The sequence below is a fragment of the Coniosporium apollinis genome, assembly GCF_000281105.1.
Source record: "Coniosporium apollinis CBS 100218 chromosome Unknown supercont1.29, whole genome shotgun sequence".
In the NCBI taxonomy this organism is placed as follows: Eukaryota; Fungi; Ascomycota; class Dothideomycetes; genus Coniosporium; species Coniosporium apollinis.
Window position 1 is genome coordinate 116,100 of NW_006913291.1, and position 21,799 is coordinate 137,898.

The window sequence follows — 21,799 nt, forward strand, 5'->3', positions numbered from 1 at the left end:
AACCGTTCTTTTCTGGCATGTGTGCCGCGCTTTCAACTTCGCTGCGGACATGCTTGCAAACGCTGCGTTGGATGGCACAGAGGGTACAGTTCGGGGGAGGATCATGGACGAATATTCTCATCGGGGCATCCCTTTCCAGGACGGGGAACACTGACTGGACTTCGACCTCGAGGCAACTGGCAGAACCGCCAGTCAGAACCCGACTGAAGTGGTCAGACAAGACGGAAAGGCAGAAGCTTGATAGCACCGCAAGACAGCTGGAAGCAACTAAAAGTAGACTGGCGCGGAAGCATTGTGTATTGGCGCATATTTGCTGGCAATTGATCATATACCCGGGTATCTTCTTTCTTTTTACTTTGTTCCCCTTCATTCAGGTCCAGGCTTTTCAGATGTAGTTGAAATTGTTGCGTTTACGCAAACACAGTTCCGATACTCTGTTGCATTTTAACGCTTGCAAGATCTATACGTGTAGGACGGCGCCGCAGTTTACGACTTGCCCTCTTCCGCACACGCTTCCAATAGCTTCTTCTGACAATCAAACGCCGTCTGAGCATACTCCATCAGGTCGTACTCCTTCCCCTTACCGTCCGGTCCACTGTCAAACACCTCATACGAGAACCAATCCCTGAAGCCCGTCTTAAGCACCGCCCTCGTCACGTCCACAACCGGAAGATATCCGCCCTGGAACGGCGGGGGTCTGAAATCATGGCTCCACCTGCCTCTCGGCCTCAGCCCACTCTCATCCGGCTCCTTGCTGAGCGGCTCCGTTGGCTTATACGCATCCGAAATCTGCAAGAAGTATATCTTGTCCTTCGGCACCGTCTTACTCAGCTCGTCCAAACTAGCATGGAACTTCTTCTCCACTTCTTTTGGATCGCCTTCCAGCATGCCCGACTCGGTGGTAGGATCACCCCACTCCCCGCCAGCGGTCTGGAATGTGTCCAAGCACAGCCCGACGTTGGGCCTGTCGACCTTCTGCACGATGTCCCAGACATCCTTCCAGTCCGGCGCGTGCGTCGACCAGCACCAGTTCTCGTATGCCATGCGGAAGCCGTGCTCGGCAAGCATGTCAGCGAGTTCGCGGAGGTCGGAGACGAAGCGGTTGCGGTCTGTGCCGATCTTCTCAGCTGGTGCGTCTGAAGAGCCGACCTGTGATTGTTAGTAGGGGGAATCGAAGCTGCGCAGGGCGGAGCTCACTTGGAGCATGTCCGTCCCGCAAGCCTCCATGACCTTGATCCAGCCCTTGGCGCGGTCGAAGGCGTCTTCCCGCTCATCAGAGCCTTCGGGCCAACCCTCGAATTCGCTGAAGGGTTGAAGAATTAGGATCTTGAGGCCTTTGGCGTCACATTGGGATTTCACAACCTTGGCGGCGGTGCAGAGATCATCCCAGTCGTTTGGTCCGACTTCCTTTTTGAGATAGAGACTGGCGAAGGAGAGGAGGTCTGGGAAGCCTAGTTCAATGGCTTGGAAGCCGGCGGCTGATATGGCTTCGAGCTTCTTGGGCAGGGTATGCTCTTCTTTGTAGCCGATGGAGACACTGGCGTAGGAGACGGGGATGGATTGCAGCGAGTCTAGAGAGAGTGACATTGTGAAGTGTGTTTGTGAGGGTTTTGATAGAGGAGCTTTGGAAGAGTTTACACAGGCAGAAGTGGAGGTTCGTAGGAAGCTACGGGTTCAATGATGTATCTTTATGCGGCAAGGCTGTGACGTAGAGCTGGCATATTGCACCCTCAAGTAATAATTTGCAATTGCGCATGGCAATGTAAGAGGACTAGCAGGATAGAGGATTCGGAGGATTATATCTCTATATGTGAAGATGCGTTCTACATCAGGCGAGCGCGTTTCAAGCGTTCTCAGCCCTACACGAGATCGTGAGTGGCTGCCTCGACGTTTGCGCTTCGTGGATTGAGGTTACTCATCCCTGTGACGCAACCTTCCAGAACGTCCAGTGGAAAATTCTGCCTCACCGCCTTTGGGTGCGACTCATTTCAAAACCGAACTCTCAGCCTAAAAATCGCTGACTCTGATTTGGTAGGGTTTTTGTACATAAACATTGTTAAAACATACACGAGCATCAGCGAGTCATGTCTGTAAGTCTGAGTTCATTTCTCATGCCATTTCTCATGCCATTTCGAACAACTAAACCGTTGATACCCGCAAACGGGTAAACCCATACCCAGGTCCGTCCACCTGGCTAACTACGCCGTATGGGGCAGTTCTACATAGAAAACAAGACTGTAGGCGACGCGCAAAACTCCGAAGACTGGCGCATCCGGGGATACAACCCTCTCACGCCCCCCGACCTCCTCCAGCACGAAATCCCACAAACCGCCAAGTCAAAGGAGACCGTGCTTCAAGCCCGCAACGAGGCCGTCGAGATTGTTCAAGGCAAAGATGCACAGCGCAGACTCCTCGTCGTCATCGGACCATGCTCGATACACGACCCGAAAGCGGCGCTCGAGTACTGCGATCGGCTGCTCACGCTGAAGGAGAAGTACAAGGATGACCTGCTCATCGTTATGCGGTCGTATCTGGAGAAGCCGCGGACGACGGTGGGGTGGAAGGGCCTGATCAATGACCCGGATATCGACAACACGTTCAAGATCAACAAGGGGTTGAGGGTGTCAAGACAACTGTTTGTGGACCTGACAGAGAAGGGCATGCCCCTGGCAAGCGAGATGCTGGACACCATTTCGCCGCAGTTCCTCGCGGATCTGCTGAGTGTGGGCGCTATTGGCGCGAGGACGACGGAGAGCCAGCTTCATCGTGAGCTGGCGTCCGGTCTCTCCTTCCCGGTCGGCTTCAAGAATGGCACGGACGGGAGTCTGGAGGTGGCGATTGATGCCATTGGGGCTGTGAAGCATCCTCATCACTTCCTGTCTGTTACGAAGCCTGGCGTGGTTGCGATCGTGGGCACAGTAGGCAACGAAGACTGCTTCGTGATCCTGCGAGGCGGCAAGAAGGGCACGAACTACGATGCAAAGAGCGTGGCGGAGGCCAAGGAGAAGTTGGCGAAGGCTGGCACGAACTCCCGGCTCATGGTCGATTGCAGCCATGGCAACTCGGAGAAGAACCATAAGAACCAGCCGAAGGTTGCGCATGCGCTTGCTGAGCAGATTGCTGGTGGCGAGACGGGCGTTATGGGCGTCATGATCGAGAGCCATATCAATGAGGGTAAGTCGCGCAAAGCGAGAGTGTCTATACAGGTCAAGCTGACCCAAATCTGCAGGCAACCAGAAAGTACCCAAAGAGGGCAAGGAGGGCCTGAAGTACGGCGTGAGCATCACAGACGCGTGCATTGGCTGGGAAGACACCGAGACAGTGCTCGAGGAGCTGGCGACTGCGGTGCGCAAGCGGCGAGATGTTCTGGGCGTAAACGGACATGCTTAGGTGTTTGCGTGCTGTCTTCTTGCATTCGAGCTGGCGCGAGATGGGTTCGCGTTGCAAGGCGCAGTCGCCACATTGACACGTCTGGGCATTCTTCCAGTAGGAAAGGTAGCCGGTTTGCCAACTCGCATAGATGGCGCTGGGTATGTTGTTGATACACGAATGACGAAGTTCTGACGCTTCTTCCATATCTGCAGGGGCCTCATGGGCATAATCCTGCAACCGCGATTCCAGATGCTGCATCTCTACTCCATCTGCTCTCCAAGCTAGATAGCTCCAGGCACGGTCGGACCTAACGACGTGGCAGTCCCCAAATCTCCTGCAGGGATAGGAAATGTGTCAATGGCAAGCCGAAACCTTTGCCTTCCCTCTCGGCTGACTGGTCAAACCCCCTGCCTCTACCTAGCACACCATCGCCGTTCACCGTCCACCGTCCACCGTCCGCCGTCCGCAGTCCAATCTCAAAGAGCCATGATATGTGCAACTGGCGGTGAGTCTCGCGCAAACGCAGAGCCAGCATCCCAGCAATAGACTAGATGTCGTCGCCGGTGGATGGCCCCACTGCCGATTACCACGCCTGCCACGGAGCATGTTTTCTACTGGTAAGCGGACTGAGGTCGCACTCCTATTGGCACGTCCAAGGAGCTGAAAATGGCTCGGTCGATCGGAGCCTCGTCCACTTAAGACTAACTTGAAGAAAACTGGGTCAAAACCAGTCGTCAGGCTGCCTTAGGCCGCCGCACAGGTTGAAGTGGCAGCTCGTCGAGCGTCGAGGAAGCGTGGCCTCAGATTTCAGCTGCGTCTGTTGCTTGTCGACCCATGACTGACCAGGACATGCTCTGTGACGCCAAAAAGCCACCTGCAGACTACCTATCTACCGGCTGCGCCAGGATCCTGAAATGCAGGTCAGCGCGGGTAGAAAACATCCAGACCTGCAGGCACTCCTTCTCTGCTTTAGCGTCCTCCAGCTTTCTACAGTGCCATGGAGTGCCTGTCTGGACCCAGTCCAAGTCCTCTCAGCAGCACAATCAGCCAGGAGAAATTGCACGCCTCTTAGCGTTGAAGTGATTGGCGCTCAACCGGACGCCTAACTAAAAATCCAAGCCCACCTGAACCTCAAACGCCCCGGCCTGAGGCACCTGAGCTGTTGAACCGGGATTACGAGCACGAAATGTCATTGACGACATCTTCTGGCTGCGGTACTGGAGTCGCATTGAAAAGAACGCCAGTACATCCATGTCACTGCACCGCCCCGGATTTCTGCGGCAATGGTGCACTGCTTCTCGAGGCCAGCCTCCTGAATGTCCAGGACAGGATGCTATGCAACAGGAGCTTGTTCCGCTCGTGGCTCATTCGAGGCGCACCGCTCCGGATGCAAAGCAGTGGATACCCGTTGATGGCTTCACCAAGCTTTCGTGCTCTTGACGGTTTAGTGCTCCTCAAAAACCCTGTTCTCAGTCTGCGTCTCCGATCGTTTCATAGAATCAGCTTTATGATGCAGGCCTTTCGTGCCCGGCGCGGCGCAATGAGGAGCCTATCTGCGCTTACCTAGGTCTTCTCAAGCGCCCACATGTCCGACGCTCTTATCTCCTCGCCTTCGGCAGCCGTGTCTGGCGACGCTAGCTGTGGAGTTTGTGGGACTGTGGCTGCCAGCCACGAGTCGGAGCCGTGGGTGCGCGCGATCGTGCGGGGCGCGCGGAGGCCGCTTTTACTACGCCTTCAGCACGCGATGGCCGTGGGGGAGCAGCAATCTTCCACTTGGCGCGATCGGTACAGGCAACATACAAGGGCAGGAGCGAAAATCAGCGCGCATCTCGCCCCGCCAGACCAATCGGCCCCAGCGTGGCTAGGGATTCTTGCTCCTGCCAAAGTGCGCGGCTTTTTGTCGCTGTGGGCCGTTGAGACAAGCACGCAATCGCGTGTGTTGGCCACTTCACTGGCACACGTCGAAGGATGAAGTCTCCAGAACGGACAGGCGTTGCAGAGGGCGTCCACTTCTCATTGCTAGTCCGGAGCTCTCCTGTTCGGATCTGCATAGAGCCGTGCACGAAGCGTCCAGCAGCTTTCCGCTGTCAATGTTGGTCGTCCCACGTGCTGCTACAACTGACGTTCTTGGGCGACCCGGTTCAGCCGTGGGTCAACATCTCGTCCACCATCAGGGCGGTCGCAGGCATTAACCGGCCAAAGGTCAGGGGAATCGTCCGTGGCCGCTTTCTTCAGCTGCCGGAATGCGACCAGGAACTTTCTCCACAAACCCTCGTGCCTCTCGCACGCACGTCTCGGTTTCTCGACGCTATTGATGCACAAAATGCCTGTAGGTGCAGGGTGTGAGAACCGGCGCGCGGGTAAGTGGCCTTGGCCTCAGAAACGTCATCATGCCATCCTTGAGGAGTTGCTCCTCACAGATGGGATAGTGGGCTGGGTGCAGCGGCGATCCGGAGATTTTCGCAAGGGGCAGCGTCCACGGGTTGTTTGGGCCTCAAAGAACGTCGGTCGCGCTCTATCTACCTCGCGAGATAAGACTACCTCGTGCATGGAACATGTTTCAGCTTATCTCGAAAGAGATTCATGATGCAATCGTTCTTTGGCTTTCCACGCCCAGCCGCATTCCCGGTATTTTGGCCTGGGCTGATTCGAGAGGACTCGACGAGAGGTTTGCGTTTGCCTAAGCACCTGGGCACGAAGCGCATATAATCTTAATCTGCTGGTCGGCGCCATATCAGCTCCTGGGCTGCAGAAGATCTGGCGTGCATGCAGCCTGCCCCGCTCACGTTGAGGTTCCGCGCGCATCCCGCCGCAAGGTTGGTCGAACAGCTTTTCATTGTTCTACGGTGGTTCTTTGCATGCTGCTAGTTGCGCTTCTTGGGCTACAGGGAGCCAGAAAAACGGCGCGGAAACGGCGCAGCGGGTAAGCCGCGCTAGTCTCAGGAACGAGGCGGGGTCGAAAAAGTGATGCTTGCACTCGGAACGTTACTACTCGATCCGCGCCAGTTATCAAGCCTCTAGGCGGCCCCGATGATTCCCGCCGCTTTTCAAGACGGCACCGGCTGAACACACCTCGCAATCCCTGGGCGATGCATCTCGTATTATCGAGGAGCTTGGAAGGCAGCTCTTGCTCGGTTAAGCGCCGATCTGAGAATCTCACCACGTTCATCATGCATACATGGACGCTTAAGCAGGAGAAACTGCGAATCACTGCGATTGCCCCAAATCCGCGTGACTGTGCTTCGCCTGCTGGCCGTTTCGTTGGGGAAACCTGGGGCTTTTAGCGCGGTGGTTTGGTGGAGGCGCTGACGGTTAACCAGACATCGGCGGCTGGCCAGCAGCAGACACCGTGAAAAACCTCACGCTGACAGCTCGGCTCTCATGGAACGATGTGAGGAACTTGCCCGAGCAAGACACATTGAGCTCTGCGACAATGCAACGTGACGTAAAACTGCATGTGTCCAGTAGGGATTGAATTAGCGGCTATCATCCTCTGCTGAGCGATTGGTTTCACGTTGTGGATTCAGCTTCAAGACTCAAGATGGGACCTCGAGCAGGGTCGGGGAAGAGCTTTGCATGCCGCATCACTACATGCAACGTATCTAAACAGTCGGCGACTACTGCAATGAGGCTTGGCATCCATTGACGGCCAATTTCCGAGTCTTGACAGCGATGATGCAAGAGCATTGAGCTAGCGATGGATGCGCAGACTGACAGCTCATGATTAGCTCGAAGTGGTTTTAGGTTTGTACGGCACCGCTGATGCACGCTGAATCGACAGGAGTGCAGGCAGGCAAGAGGCTCGGCATAAGGCAACTCACGATGCACGTTCACCGACTTTAAGAGGCGTGCTAGGACGACAGGTAATATTATAAACCCTCCGTCCCCCGCTTCATGCCGCGCAGAGATACATTTCACATTCGTCTCTCAATACTTATATTCTATTCTTACCCCTACATCTTACCCCATACTATCTTTTAACAATACATACATTACTCGCACCTTCTTGTACAGACACGGGCAAGCCCCATCCACATCTCCACCAGGCCCTGCGTTCACTTCAGACGTTGGTCAGACTGCGTTCAATCTGTTCGGCTTCCTCGGGAGCACAACAACAACAACACTGCCACATACTCCCTGTAGAGGACGTCTTGTCTTTCCATTATTTGTGTCCTGCCGTTGCACGCCTGTTCGTTGTCAATACCCTTCCATCTGTCGCTTTTTTGACTCTCTTACCATTCGAATCATCACCTCTGGCAAACCACTGGTCCGTCATCACTGTACGTTATAAACCTCCGCGATATGGACCAACGCTCTACGCCTACGGCGGAGGAGTGGCGGCAGATGAGGGACAATAACCTGCACGGCGCCGACGACGACAAAGCGGCCTACATAGCGTACTCAGAGGGGTCTTATCCGGGCGAGAAGGAGATTGGTACGTAACAACACTATGCTGTGAATAGGGGCTTGAGCTAAGAATTCAGCAGCCATCGACCTTGGAAAGGATGACAGTGCGGCGTCGGGCCGTGACACATACTGTCAGTGTGACTCGGACCCCCAGGCCGCAAGCGTCGACAAGCAGCATTGTCAATGGCCGGATTGTCGACACCGCTATCCTGCTGGTAGGTGTGCCTGTGGCTCTGCAGCGGCTTGGTTGCATGGTATTCTGACCAAACTTTGAAGGTCTCAATGGACATCACGCCGGTCCATCGAGTGGAACGACAGGCCAGGTTCAGCTGCCAAGTATTCGACCAATCTTTAGCTATGAACATCAACCTCAAACAACGGCCGATGGCTACGGTGGTCAAGACGGCGAACAGGCTCCTGACAACGACGAAGTAGGTGACGATGACGCTGCATCATTGAGGTCATTTCGTACAATAGGGCGACCATTCGGTATGCAAAGTAGATGAACGAGAGCATACAATGTTCGGCGGAGAATGCTAATAACATTACAGAACTGGACGTGTCGTCGGACGAAGCCTCGGTGACAGAGCCGCCAGTAGATGGTCAAGACCATCGTGATACTTCGGTAGCGCAAAACGAGTACGGTGGCCAGGTCCCCACAGGGCCGCACACTTGGAGCCCCTGCGACCCATACGACAGTACCGCAGCATATCAAGCATGCGACCGGCAATATTACTCGGATCCAGAGCAACCGTAGAGTGGGGTTTCGTGATGAACGTCGACGTTTAGAAACAACTTGCTGCGGAGGTGAAGTCGATCTACGCTGGTGATGCAACCTGACAGCCGGCCAATATCCCAGGAACAACTTGCCGCGGAGGTGAAGTCGATCTACGCTGAATTGACAATGGTCGAGACCAAATGTATAAAAGTCGACAAGTCCTAAGCGACGGCGAACCAAGCTGGATCTGGTCAGCCGCCAAAGCTGCAGGGGGACCACTGGGCAGCCTTGACTGCTCTTCATTGGACCTTACTACACGAGCACCATGACTTCTTTCTTGCCTCTCAGCATCCGTCCGTATCTCTCGCTTTACGACGTTTAGCTGCCAAATATTCTATGCCGGCACGCATGTGGAAGCACGGGATCCATTCTTTCCCCGAGCTGCTACGTGTGCGCCTTGGACCATCTCGTTGTTGTCCTTTCCCCCGCTCTCCTTTTCTTCTCCTTGTAGTTCCATTTCTTGACGTTACGGCCTGGCATGACTTTCCACTCAAAGTTTGGCGCTTATCTCGGTCTTTCCGCTTTGATGGAATGGTAACGTGTAGATGGCCACCCGAGCTGCAGGCGGCTTGGATGTAAATTGCTTATAGACGGCACTGAGGAACTGTTTACATCTTTTACTTCTCTTGATGTGACCATACGACTTGTTCTATTTTTTGTCTTATATCTTGAATCTGTTCCTCTCCCTTGGCATTGTAGATGGATTAAAGACAGACAAACCTTCGATCTGTTTAGATCTCTTTCATCGTCCTCTACAACCTAGACCTGGGTTTCGTAAATTTGACCCTGTTGATGCAAGATCCTACCCCTTCGAGGCTGACCTCAACCACGTCGCCGTCTTTGAGCCACAACTGTGGTTTACGTCCCATACCGACACCTTGCGGACTGTCATATGTCAGCGTTCAACTCTCCATATCCAAGGCTGCATAAACTTACGTCCCAGTAAATATCAGATCACCCGGCAGCAACGTAGTTCCCTGACTCAGGATTGCGATCGTCTTCGCTACCCCAAAGATCATATCCCGCGTGTTGCTCTCCTGCACCGTCTCGCCATTCACCTTCGTCATGATCTTCAAGCTCTGTGGGTCTTTGATGATCTTGCTCGAGACAATCCCAGGTCCGAACGGCGCCCATCCATCGAACCCCTTTCCGAGCCCCCACTGTCCACCACCCCTCTTAAGCTGCCAGTCTCGATGCGACACATCGTTCCCGACGGCATATCCCGCGACGTAGTCCAACGCCTGCGCTTCAGACACCTCGCGCGCCTCTTTCCCTATCACAGCCACGAGCTCGCACTCGTAATCCAGCCCCTCGCCCTCCTGCGCAACCGGCGCAATCGGAATATCGTCAAAAGGCCCAGCAACCGAAGTGACGGGCTTGTAAAACAGGACCGGATACTTCGGGATCGGCATGCCGGACTCATGAGCATGTTGTTCGTAGTTCAGACCCAGACAGCGCACGGTTGCGACGTCCTCGCGCGCCAGCGGCGCAAGGAGGAGGCGCACATCAGCGACTTGGTCCGTCAGGGTGTGCTGGCTCCATGGCGAGCCGCGGATCACGCGCGCTTGTGTTGCTTTGCCGATGTCGGTTACGCCCGAGGGGAGGATCGCGTCGCCGTAGTAGGTGCGGCCGTCCTTGGCGAGGAAGCGGACGAGGCGCTGATGGAGATCAGTCGAGGGAGGGTGGGGAGGAGAGGCGCGGGGGCTGCGAGGCGTGGTGACCTACTGTGAAGGACGACATTTTTAAGTGGACTGGATGGAGAGGAGTGGACGATGAGGCGTGTAAAGGTGGTAAAGGGTGGTGGTGATAGACTCCCCCGGTTCTCCACACGAGCTTCCCCGCCTATTCCGCCCTATGGATTTCGGCAGCCGAAGCTCGGCAAATTCCACAATCGTCAACTTCATCCTTGCTCTTGCATGAGCGCACCAAGACCTCATCGCGTTTCGAGCATCACGGATTGCGGACTCGTTGCCTGAATCGACATCCGCTCGCATTGCAATCGTCTCAACCCTTCAACTTCAGGCCCAGAATATTGTCTCCGAAGACCAACGTTCAATCCCTTCTCGAAGCCAACAAGCCAGAAGCAGCATCCGCCCACGTGAAGCATCTATAGGGCTACAGATGCCCAGACTCTCCGGATTGCAGAGGGACGTTCTGTCTTTGTATCGGCAATGTCTACGAGCTGCCGCCAAGAAGCCTGCTGTAAGTTGGGCGGCAATCAAGTACGAGGTCATGTCCTGACTATTTTGCAGAAAACGCAGCAGAATTTCAAGATGTTTGCAAGGTGAGCGCGATTGTTACTAGTCACCTCTATCCGGAGAGCGGTGGTCCAGTATGAACATGCATGTCCTACCAAGCGTGGATGAGTGACACTGCTCTCGGTCAGCTAACTACACACATGCGGGAGACCAAGAACGAGACTGCAAGAGGCTCATTCCCTCTAGAGAACGTTCGTCGGTTGATCCTCGTTCCCTACTAACTTTTTGATAGGAACGAGTTCAGAGAACACATCTCACTCAACAAAAAAGACTTCGCGACCATAGAGTTCTTACTCCGCAAGGGCCACAGACAGCTAGAGATCTACGCAGATCCAGGCATCACTAACATCTCGAAGTGACTGCACTGGAAGACTACAGTATGCGAATATGTTAGCCTTGGCGCTCTAGTCACGTGACATGGTTGGGCATAGAACGTACGGGAAACTCCGCGTGTCTTCGAGAGTCACGTTGACGTAAGCCCCGTATCACGTGGAGAATGTTCTCGCGAAGAGCACCATGTTAACATCACGAACGAAGCAGCGAGAAGCTGCAGGGCAGTTCTAGTTCTAGCGAAAGGTGGCCTGACATTACGCAATTTTATCATCATGGACCTTTCTACCGCCTGCCAGCGGCTTCCAAATATCACCCAAAGCAACTATAAAGAAGGCCTCATCTGCTCGTCTACCGGCTCATCATCAGAACAACACAACACATCCTCAGACATTCATGCAAGCTATTCGACCAAGCATTCGTCGACTTCCAATTCAAGTCTACAGAATTTCTCGGGCACCAATACACCTCACAGCACGCAGCATGTCTATGTTCCCGCGCTTCCAGGAGTTCTCTCCTCTCTTCCGCCTGCTCGATGACTACGATAGAGCCACTCGCACAGCCTTCCCTGGAACGGTCTTCCCCGCTTCAGTCGCCTCCAGCCTGCGGTCCTTCCAGCCAAAGTTCGATGTCAAAGAACTGAAGGATGCCTACGAGCTCCACGGCGAGCTGCCAGGCATCGACCAGAAGGACATCTCCATCGAGTGGACCGACGGCAATACTCTCACCATCAGCGGCCGCACCGAGCACCGCTCTGAGCGCGGCCAGCCACCAGCGGGCTTCATCGAAGGCGAGCAGTCCGAGCAATCCGACAAGTACCAGAAGCCATCCGTTGAAGACGAAGCTGGCTCCTCCGAAGACGCCAAGAATGACGAGACTGCCGTTACGCAGACCAGCCAGAACAAGGACGTCGCCAAGCAGTCTGCCGATACTCCAAAGTACTGGGTCACTGAGCGCTCGGTCGGCGAGTTCCACCGCACCTTCAGCTTCCCGACTAGAGTCGACCAGGACAACGTCAAGGCTAGCCTCAAGGATGGTATCCTGAGCATCACTGTCCCGAAGGCTCAGGCACCGAAGCCACGGAAGATCAACATTGAGTAAAGTTGACATGATGGTCTGTAGTCGACATGGGAGGAGTTATCTTTGGGCATGGACGAGGAACACAGCATTCCCACCAACACTCCTTGAGCATAGCGGTGGTAATTTGGATGGATGAGTTTACGAGTTATGACATGTCATTCCTTTTTTCCATGAAGCATTATGAATCAAGGATGATGCAAGCTGTACATTAGCTCTTCACGGTACTTTGATACCAACTAATACGCAAAAGCATTGAAGCTCACAATACGTGCATGCACATGAACTCACATTGTCTCTTGCCTAAGCTTTCGGACCTTACTTGGACACTGCAACACGACATGTGAACAATTGAGTAACGTCACCACTGACAGCGTAATGTATCCCCAAGTTTAACGTTACACTATCATTCGTGGTACCGTCTATCTTGACTTACAACTCATAATTAGACTATGTGCCATATCTGCATGAACAGTGAACCCAAGAACTTGGCCTTACGCGCACGAAACATTCATCATGGAGCGAGAAGGGATGAGGACTCAAAAATTGTCTTCTCCCACCGCATCAAGGCGTAGAAACACGATCGATTGTTACGCCTAAGAACACGCCCGCAACGTTCACTGCTCAAAGCCTCAAAAAACTACAAGCGCATAACCACTACCCCGCAAAAACGCCTCATCTGTGATCCCCAACCTCCCAAAACTCCAGCGCCAACCACGCACAACGCCATCATGTCCACTTGCTCTCCTTTTCGCGTAACACCTCCCACCTCAACCCCTATTCCCTCCCCGAGTTCGCAAGTCTCTTCAGTTCCCACTCCTTGGTAAACTCCTGGCTCAGCTTCCCAAGATCCGTCACGAGATCCGCGCACGCCTTCGCGACGGCCGCCTTGGGCGTCATACTCCCGTCCGTCGTGACGCGCAGGTCGAAGGTCGCGAACAGGGGGTGTGGGACTTTGTATGCCGAGAACTGGACGTGCGGGTATTTATGGAGGCGTGAGGCTAGCAGGTTGCCCAGCGTGTGGTCTTCTTTGTTGAAGGTGAAGATGGCGGTGTTGGGGACGCCTGCAGGCGGGTGGGGGTCAGGCGGGTGGGCGAGCATTAGGGAAAATCGGGGAGAAAGGGAGGGAGGGGAAAAGAGGAAGCACGAAGAGAGGGGCTTACGGGTATCGAGCACCCAAGTTACTTTCTTTTCGCCGTCGCCGAGGATGAAGAGCTCGTATCTTTCGGGGTAGTTAGCACTTGTGTTCGTGCCGGCGCCGCTGCGGCCGTAGCGGATGATGTTCCGGTCCCGGGGGTCGGCGCCGAGAGGGTAGTTCATGAAGTGGTTGTGTGAAATGCTTGCGTGAAGTGCTTCTGAGACGTTTCTTGGGAGTGCTTCCGTTTGATGGAGGAAGGGCAGAGCAATGGCCTAAAGCCCTTCTGCACTGCGCATGCTCTTGTCGCATCTCTTCTGAGGTGGATGCAGGAGCTCGTCCACGGAAACGCCGGAAGGCTCCCAGATACGCTTGCCATGACAATGGGAGTGGTATCTCCACGAGGATGAAGAAAGAGTGTAGGAAAGTATGCGACTAACCTGTCAGGTGCGTTCATCTTTGCAACTGCCTTATGTGGCGCGACTTTGCGTGCAGAAAAGTGCGTGTGATGGAAGGATAGTGCTTTGTGTGATTTGACTTGTGTGATATGGGTGATATGAAGAGAGCGACAGAGTTTAGACAGGCGGGGGGCGAGAGCGTTCGTAAAGTAGTGACGTTAAGGTTTACTGCGAAGACATCAGGGTACCTGAGGTTAAAACTTCGGAACTTCCGCAAACAATCCTCAGCCCTACAGACCAAGCTTGGCATGCCACGTGCGTTCAGCCTCATCAGAGGACCCTGAGCTTAATTCGCCGAACAACATTCACTCTGATAATGCAGCTTGGTGCGATGAGCAAGAGCTTACACGACGACAGTAATGTGCAGTCCCATCTCATAGGGTCTAGCTTAAAAGGGGAGTGTTTTACGAGTTGTTCATGGGCTGAAATCTTGAACTTGACTATCATGCGGCCTCGTCTTGCCGTATTAATATTCGATGGCGCTGAGGTCGAGTATAATTGCGTAAAGTCTACCCTGCATCCCATGTGTGCCCTCGCTGCGAGATAACACTGGACTTCCACTTGTTGAGCTGTGCTCTGTCACGTTATTGGCGCATACGTTACAGAAACGAACGTCGAACCGCGCAGTGATTCCGTATTAATGAATAGATTAAGATTTAACACGGCTTCCAACTTCCGCTCTAGAGTAAGGTTGTACGGAAAATCAGAAGCTTTGCTGCTTGAATTGTGTGGCTCCATACGAGGGCCGCTCTCCATGAAAAGGCCATGTGAGTATTTTACTTGCTTTCAGTGTGCGTATCGTTCTTGGAACGGTGAAATGAGTCTGCCAATGCAACACTCTTGAAGACCACTACGTGCGCACGGTATCTCGAGTCAGTAGTTACTCTCCGTACCCAAACAAATCTGAACAAGGGGATCGGGAAACGTAAACGCTACATCGCGCTGAACTCCCGATTATGGCGATAAGGCAAGGGAAGGGACGCACTTCACCATCGTTATGAATGAAGTTCTATCATTATGATTTGATCCCCAAAATCGCTTCTCCGCGCCGCGCAGCTCTGGCGACAGCTGGGAGCGGTATATGGACATAAGAAGCCGCATTGAAGCACTCACTCGCAGCCGTAAATTCCAGCTTGATACTGCTCCGGTCTTACTCGGAGTCAAGGCTTTGAGCTGAGTATCATGTCGCCGGATGCTTACCGGAGACACTTCGCAGTAGAACAACTCGAAGCTGAAGGCCTAATTATGGCCGGTTTCGGAAGTTTCGTAGCATGCAGTTCTGTCGGAAATAGCGTTCTTATTCTTCCAATTAGGTCGACTGGCCAGGGTGTTCTAGATCCGGCGTAATAGATCCGGCGTAACTAACTCATCGCACCGCCATCGAACGGCTCTACGTTTTTGCGAACTTGTGGATGTGGGGAAATGTTTTGAGGAATTTCATCCAGATTGGCGTTTGCTGCTCGCATGACACCGTTCTAATGAGAACAGATGCTTTGTTTGGCAGAAGGTCTAGCCCAGGGACTACAAAGCACCCGAGTGCTTTGGCGCAGAGGTCTAGTGATTTCCGTCTGCAGTCCTCAGATCAGGTCGATCCAGCTAAAGGAAGGGCTGAGTGGCCGCAACGCACGTTTGTGCTGGTAACCGGCGGTATTGTACGAGGCGACACGCGTCTATCGATGCAACAAGAATCTTCGGAAAGCGTCCCTCTTGAGCCCCGTCGTGAGGCCGCTTGAAACTCGCATGAATCGGTGGAGATGGTAGCGCCGAGACGAGCAGAATGCAAGTCAGAGATGAGAACCTAGAATGTTGAGACAGGCCCTCAGCAGGCGCGGCGGGGACTGCTTCGTCCCTGCAGAGTTTCGGTGAACTTGCATTCTTGAACATGGAAAATATTCTAGATGCTTGGCGATGCCATAGTAATTGCAGGCGTGGAAATAGCACAATTTCTGGCTGATGAATGCCTGTGGTACCTTCATGCCAACGGGTGACACTTCCGACAACCCCCCGGGGGAGAGGGGGGACGCTAGAGGCGAGAATTTGAATGATTTGCAGGAAAGTGCTCAATCTGTTTGCAGATTCCTGGGTGACATCTTCCGGATAGAACGGGACGGATGTCTCGGCATGGTGCTGAATGTGTTTGTGCAGGGCACGCGAGCAGGACGCTGGCGTGGAAGTGCCGGATGGCCCCAAGCTCGCAGCTTTACCCAACGCAGCATTGACGTATGTTGAGGCTCGACCAGGCTGCGGGAGAGATGGAAAACTGAGGGAAAAACATGGAGATCTCTATCTACCGACGCCGCTCTCGCAAGTGGACGGAACAACTTCCGGTTTTGAACCTTTGCCGAGCCGTTGGATCGAGAGACGCTTTTAGCGTGAACGCACTGATGTCAGGGTCTACCGCTATTCTAGCCCTGGTGCCGGCTTCTTTTCAATCCATGGCTCGCGCTATTTACTCCGACATTGGGTTTTTTTGGAACGTCTGCTCGCCGGCTGGACTTGCAAGTCGATTCGTTAGACCGAGGGAAAAATTATGGAACCCTCTGGATTTGAAGTCATAGCGACGGGTCAAGGCATGCTCAGGCGCACCGAAATCGTGAGTCTGTATATTGTGCGGCGATGTAGTTGAATCGACAGGAAGGGGCCTTGCGTCTGGCGAGAACGTGCGCAAGAATTGGGTAACCGGAGTTCTCCCATGTTGAGCTTCGTCATGGGGTGATGAACGCTAAACCAAAGAGAAGAGCCGAAATGTAAACGTCCAGGGAAGCACTCCCGAAGCCGGCGCATACCCAAAAGCTCCATGCAGAGATTAAGGAAGCGCATAATCAAGCAAAGGCTGTGAAATATACTGAAACAATGCGTGCCGCCGCAGCAACCGCTGACGTTCGTGAGAGACTCAGCCCTGTTGGGGAAATTGCGATTGATTCAAGTAGAGAGGCTAAGGAACAAACATACAGGAATGGTTCCTTGCTACAACGGCAGTCTCGCTATAGCTTGGACTGAAGCGGTATTATTCTCGGCTCATCATCCTCTCGTTCACATGACTGCAGAGTCCAAAGTGCCGAAAACATGGAGGACCCTGCTCAAAGCTATGTCGTCACCAGCAAGGGGTTCGATGGCGCACGTTGCATGGAGGCGGGAAAGCCGTTTCCGCAGATTGAATGGGCATCCTGGCTGTGGCTGTGCAACGTGCATGCCGTGGCTGGCTGAGGTTGCGAACCGCCCCTGAAACGGTCCGATAATTAGTGTTAGCCAATGGCGTTTCTACGGACGAGCTCATAACGGAACGAACAAAGGGAGAGTGTTGGGCAGCAATGATTTCAAGCGAAGGACTGCGCATCAGCGTCGTTCGAGAGGAAACCTTGCGACAAAACCGAGCGCGGCAACGGAAGCTCACACAGACTTTAAGCTAGTTTGAGATGCGCACGTTCAAGCCACGCCGCTGGATAGCTGAATCTAAACTACACCAGGTCTGACTGCGGGACCGATAGGCCGACAAACAATAACGCAGATGCAGGAAATAACAGAAGGCGCAATAGCGGACATGAAGTACATGACTCGTCGCCCGACATGGCATCCAATCGTTGCTTCGTAGGTCGTGAACGGACAATCGCCGAAGGTATCCGGACCGACGATGCGACTGGAAGGTGATTAAACTTCTAACAGGCTTGTGTACGTGGAGGAACTGAGAAACAGGAGCATGCTTGCAGACAACACCAGTGAAATGCTTGGATAGAACACGCACACAACTCGCAAGGATCAACTGAAGGACTAAAACGGTCGCATCTGTGGACCGCCCATGGGAGGTAACGGCATTGCAGGCAGACTAGCTGGTCCAGCACTCGACGGTCCCAGACGGTGAAACATCTGGACCAGCCGTTTGCCAACGCTTGTCTCCAGCTCAGTGCCGTCCCGAGCGATCTTAACCTCCCTATTCGCGTTCCAGGGGTTGCGAAGCCCTCGAGTGCGGTAGAAGGGGAGTCTATTGGTAGACTGCCATTCGATCTTGAAGGACTTGCCCCAAGTCTGAGCGCTCACCGACTCTTCTACGTCGGCAGAGTTGTCGCCAGCCTTAGGGGCATCATCTTCTTGGTCGGAGAGGTCAGCTTCCCAGAATATCGTGCCGCGTGCTGAATCGTCGATGATTCGACCCCTAGGTGCGAATTCAGTCGCTGGTGTCGGTATGGACTTAGGACCATCCAGAGCTTCTATGACTTCTGTTCTCGAGACTGTAGGCACCGTTTCGGGAGAGGTCTTGCCAATCGGTGAGGCCATACGTGCATAGCCGAAGTATTCGCCTGACTTATTGGCCGAAAAGATGAGATAGACATTTTCCGCTGTCTAAAAAAAGTAAGCTGAAGGGTAACTCACAGCGGGGAGTGCGATCGTACCTCGTAAGCCTGATTGAGTACCTCTTCGTTGTGGGCCTGAGTGGCCCAGATGCCATTTCTCACACTCAGTTCGAGGTCCTGAAGAGTGAGACTCTTCACGATAAAAAATTTCTCAGCAACTTTCGGAGGTGCTGTAGCCTCACCGTCCACAAGCTGTCTGGTTGGCTTCTCAGCTACCTCAGTAACTTCCTCCTCTTCTTGCCGATCAGGCGAACGCCGTGGAGATATGCTAGGCGCGCGCGGACCACTCATAGCAGATGGTCCAGTAGGGACGCCAGAAGCAGCTGTTGAACTCCTTCGCAAGCGGCACACAAGTCGAACGCCATGGAAGCGTGAGTCGTGAAAGCGATGCATCGCCGCTACGCAAGAGGCTTCAGTGCGATAATTGACAAACGCGCAGTTGCTTTTAGAGATCAGGAACAGGCTTTCGATGTCTCTCGTCGCATCTTTAGAGAAATGGTCCTTCAAGTCGACGACAGTGGTTCCTGGAGGGAGGTTGCCGACCCATAGTGCGTGTCCTGACTGCTTCGGCTTGCGTGGGGGCCCTCGAGGAACAGAGCTCAGATTTGAGTCTGATGCCTGTCGATTGAGACCTGTACAATACGAGATTAGTCAACCTTCATAGATGATGTTCGTAATGGCTTTCATGCCTTGCAGATAGCCGGTGGCTGCTGTATACTCCGCTCCACCTCCAACGCCAGGCATCATGCGAACGGCCATACCGGGGTTACCACCCAGTATGCCGCTTTCGGGACCTGTCACGTAATTCTGGCCAGGCAGGCTTGATCGTCTCCCATAGCCTCCCGATTGCTGCGCGAACTGAGCTTGATGCCCTTGAGGCGGTCCTTGTGGAGCATAGGTCGGAGTGTAATAGAGGTACTGTGGTGTTTGTTGTTGGAAAGTGGGGAACGAGTGCTGTTGTGGGCTCGGGCCGGCCGATCTCTGATGCTGGGATGGATATACACCATAGGCGCCTGTCTGCACGCCTTGACCTGACTGATAAGCGGACGAATAACTCTGGTGCGCTAGGCTCGTATTGAAAGAAGGCTGCTGTGAGTAGTTGGGAGCTGGGTGAGTCGGGTACTGGAGGTTCTGTTGCAGTTGGTATACAAGTGCTGAGGTCGATGCGCCGGATAGCGGTCGTTGCGACTGATGCTGCTGAGAGGTCATTGAAGAGTAATCCGGCAATGCTCCACCTAATGCGCCCATGTTGAACGAAGATGCGCCTTGGTCCTGGCTCTGCTGGTAAGGTAGGCGTGATTGATCAGGTCTCTGCTGAGCATACGGAATCGAGCTGTACTGCGAATGGAACGGCGCATTGATTCCGGGGGACCGCAAGTCAGCCATCGTAGGAATGTTGCCGGCGCCGATGGCTGGCTTCCCAGCAGCACCACTTTCGTCTTGGTTCATGTCTGTTCTTCCAAAACCCAAGAGGCTGTTCTCTGCTGGCGCATCACCCATGAGTTCTTCGGCGATGACCGGTAATGCGATCCACTGCTGTACCCAAACAAAAGCCATGTCAGTCCATGATCCGCACGAAGAGAGGGTAGCAACACTTGAAGAAAGATCGTGAATCATTGCTTGTCCATGTAGCTTACCGGAAGCTATATCAATGTGCTGTGCTCCTGTGGCAAAGACGGACGGAGGAAGTCCCAAAGGGGAACGGCAATGCTTAGGAGGTTGTGGAAAGATACCAATCAACTGAAGAGAGTAAGTAGATGTAGAGAAGTAAAAAAAGAAGCGCGCAGTGATAGCCGCCTGAACGGGACGTGATCAGCCGTTCCGCACGAGGCAGTGATCCTAATGGCAACTCGCTTGAGGCGGATCTGGGTCGATCAAACTCAAAGTGGCCAGTAACGGCGAAGAAGAAGGCTGTCAACGTCCCTTTAAGATTGGCAGACTCAGAGCCATATGGATGAGACGGGTTAGACGTTTGTGGAGACGAGCCCTAAAACGGCGCAAAGGCGGAAGGTGCCAGGGTAGCGGGATGGAGATGGTTAAGGAGAAAGTTTGTATCCACCACGTACCACGAGCGTGCGCTTCGATTGCCTCCCAGACCCAAAGCTCTGCTGACTATGATTGGCCGTGCAATGTATGCAGGCTGAAGCCTTAATTAGGGGCTATGAGGAGGTATCTCGCACAACAGGACGAATCCTCGGATTGAGAGACAAGGGATACTAAGGGACCCTGTAAGGCTGGATGATCCTAGCGGTGGCAAGTGCTTGATTCGAAACTGTCGGATACCACGAGTGCGGAGTCCGTGAGGAACAGGCAAAGCAAAGAGTGGGAACGGCGCTCTGTGGAGAGCGCAGTTGGCTGGGGAGACTTTTTAGTGGCAGTTGCCCGTAAGGTGTCAATCAAACGTTGATTGATCGAATGACTGGGATTGGACACGGTGTTCCCAGTAAAGGTTTAGACATTGGCTCGTCAACCGCAAGAAAAACTTGGGGCTTTGCCCCTTGGATTCGGGCGTTCAACAGGTTCGCTATGTAACTCAGGACCAAGAGGTAGGTCATTCTACATCCCCAGGCGCTACTGGCCAAAGTGGCTCAAGTGATGATGAAATTCCCGAGACGTTCTTGCTGCCCTGGGATTTGGGCGACTCGCTCCTGCTGGGACAGTCGCCATAGTGAGCAGCGGCCACGACGGCCCTGGCGGACGTCAACCACAGTTCCATACTGGCCAGTCACCAATGGACGAGCCCAAACGCCGGGGGTCAGTGGAGCAATCTTGCCATCATGACACGATACCGCAATCCCAGCCCGAGGGCTAGGAATTCAGATTGGGGCCAACGGGCCAATGGCGACGCAAATGGGCCGATTCTGCGCGAGGGGTCCGGAGTGGCCACGCACGCGGTCGTGCAGTAGTATCGAACTCTTTTTGCGGTGGATCTGGCATGCTCGACGAGCCGTGCGCAGGCCAGATGCGACTCGGATCACTCGAAGGGACTTGACATGCGTCGATTGCACTGGTGATTGGTAGCTCCTGGCACGGATGTCGTCTCTTGGGACGCAAGCGACGGACTGGCCAGCCACTGGGCGGACGCCACAAACTAGAACATCTTGCAGAACGCCTCAGCCCCAAGGGAATCGTGGAAACCCGTCCTGCATGGCGGCGGCATCCACCACCACGAGTTCGAGCTCCACCACGGGTTTTGCTTGGCTTCCATGCGCCGTGAACCACGGCTCGGCCGTTCCCCTGCCTGTGCTGCATGGCGTTGTATCGCATCATGCATCAAGAACCTCTGTCCTGGCTTGGAGGTCGATAGCAACCCCTTTGTCAACTATACAGTGCTACACCTCCGCACTACTCGCCGCAGCACTGGAAATAAAGATTCGCCTCATTGCCCGACAGGACGCTCTTCTCGGCCAGCTAACCAGTCGGGTACAAAGCGCCCGTCCCATTGCTGGGGTAATCAGGGCTTCTTGCCGATCAAGTGTCGCCATCAGCGAACACCGCAGCCAACCGCAACAAAAATAGCACCTGTCAGAAGTGATCGCCTTCGGCTCGCAGCGAAAGAGCGATCACTTCGGCTTTTAATTGTCGATCTTGGGCATCTCCAGCCATTCGCAGGCTCAGAATCCGGTGCAAGCCCC

The 21,799-nt window shown here is 54.0% G+C and overlaps 8 protein-coding genes across 8 annotated transcripts; 4 read left to right on the forward strand and 4 right to left on the reverse strand.

The window, feature by feature from the left end:
* Positions 1–486: 486 nt before the first annotated feature.
* On the reverse strand, positions 487–1,587 carry W97_05920 (uncharacterized protein; the record flags this gene model as incomplete). The annotated part of the gene is made up of 2 exons (XM_007783801.1): positions 487–1,149; positions 1,198–1,587. 2 exons carry the CDS (start codon positions 1,585–1,587, stop codon positions 487–489), a joined length of 1,053 nt encoding a protein of 350 aa, XP_007781991.1.
* A 620-nt stretch (positions 1,588–2,207) lies between these two features.
* Positions 2,208–3,390, forward strand: W97_05921 (phospho-2-dehydro-3-deoxyheptonate aldolase, phenylalanine-inhibited; the record flags this gene model as incomplete). The annotated part of the gene is made up of 2 exons (XM_007783802.1): positions 2,208–3,174; positions 3,230–3,390. The coding sequence occupies 2 exons, from the start codon at positions 2,208–2,210 to the stop codon at positions 3,388–3,390; spliced, it is 1,128 nt and encodes a 375-aa protein (XP_007781992.1).
* Positions 3,391–7,674: 4,284 nt separating this feature from the next.
* On the forward strand, positions 7,675–8,536 carry W97_05922 (uncharacterized protein; the record flags this gene model as incomplete). The annotated part of the gene is made up of 4 exons (XM_007783803.1): positions 7,675–7,807; positions 7,860–7,994; positions 8,056–8,268; positions 8,331–8,536. 4 exons carry the CDS (start codon positions 7,675–7,677, stop codon positions 8,534–8,536), a joined length of 687 nt encoding a protein of 228 aa, XP_007781993.1.
* A 773-nt stretch (positions 8,537–9,309) lies between these two features.
* W97_05923 (uncharacterized protein) lies at positions 9,310–10,297 on the reverse strand (the record flags this gene model as incomplete). The annotated part of the gene is made up of 3 exons (XM_007783804.1): positions 9,310–9,442; positions 9,494–10,215; positions 10,283–10,297. 3 exons carry the CDS (start codon positions 10,295–10,297, stop codon positions 9,310–9,312), a joined length of 870 nt encoding a protein of 289 aa, XP_007781994.1.
* Positions 10,298–10,678: 381 nt separating this feature from the next.
* Positions 10,679–11,174, forward strand: W97_05924 (uncharacterized protein; the record flags this gene model as incomplete). The annotated part of the gene is made up of 3 exons (XM_007783805.1): positions 10,679–10,759; positions 10,810–10,841; positions 11,048–11,174. 3 exons carry the CDS (start codon positions 10,679–10,681, stop codon positions 11,172–11,174), a joined length of 240 nt encoding a protein of 79 aa, XP_007781995.1.
* Positions 11,175–11,628: 454 nt separating this feature from the next.
* W97_05925 (uncharacterized protein) lies at positions 11,629–12,246 on the forward strand (the record flags this gene model as incomplete). Its single annotated transcript, XM_007783806.1, has 1 exon — positions 11,629–12,246. One exon carries the CDS (start codon positions 11,629–11,631, stop codon positions 12,244–12,246), a length of 618 nt encoding a protein of 205 aa, XP_007781996.1.
* A 753-nt stretch (positions 12,247–12,999) lies between these two features.
* W97_05926 (uncharacterized protein) lies at positions 13,000–13,542 on the reverse strand (the record flags this gene model as incomplete). The annotated part of the gene is made up of 2 exons (XM_007783807.1): positions 13,000–13,286; positions 13,386–13,542. The coding sequence occupies 2 exons, from the start codon at positions 13,540–13,542 to the stop codon at positions 13,000–13,002; spliced, it is 444 nt and encodes a 147-aa protein (XP_007781997.1).
* A 4,041-nt stretch (positions 13,543–17,583) lies between these two features.
* On the reverse strand, positions 17,584–19,721 carry W97_05927 (uncharacterized protein; the record flags this gene model as incomplete). The annotated part of the gene is made up of 3 exons (XM_007783808.1): positions 17,584–18,153; positions 18,204–18,796; positions 18,926–19,721. 3 exons carry the CDS (start codon positions 19,719–19,721, stop codon positions 17,584–17,586), a joined length of 1,959 nt encoding a protein of 652 aa, XP_007781998.1.
* Positions 19,722–21,799: the final 2,078 nt, after the last annotated feature.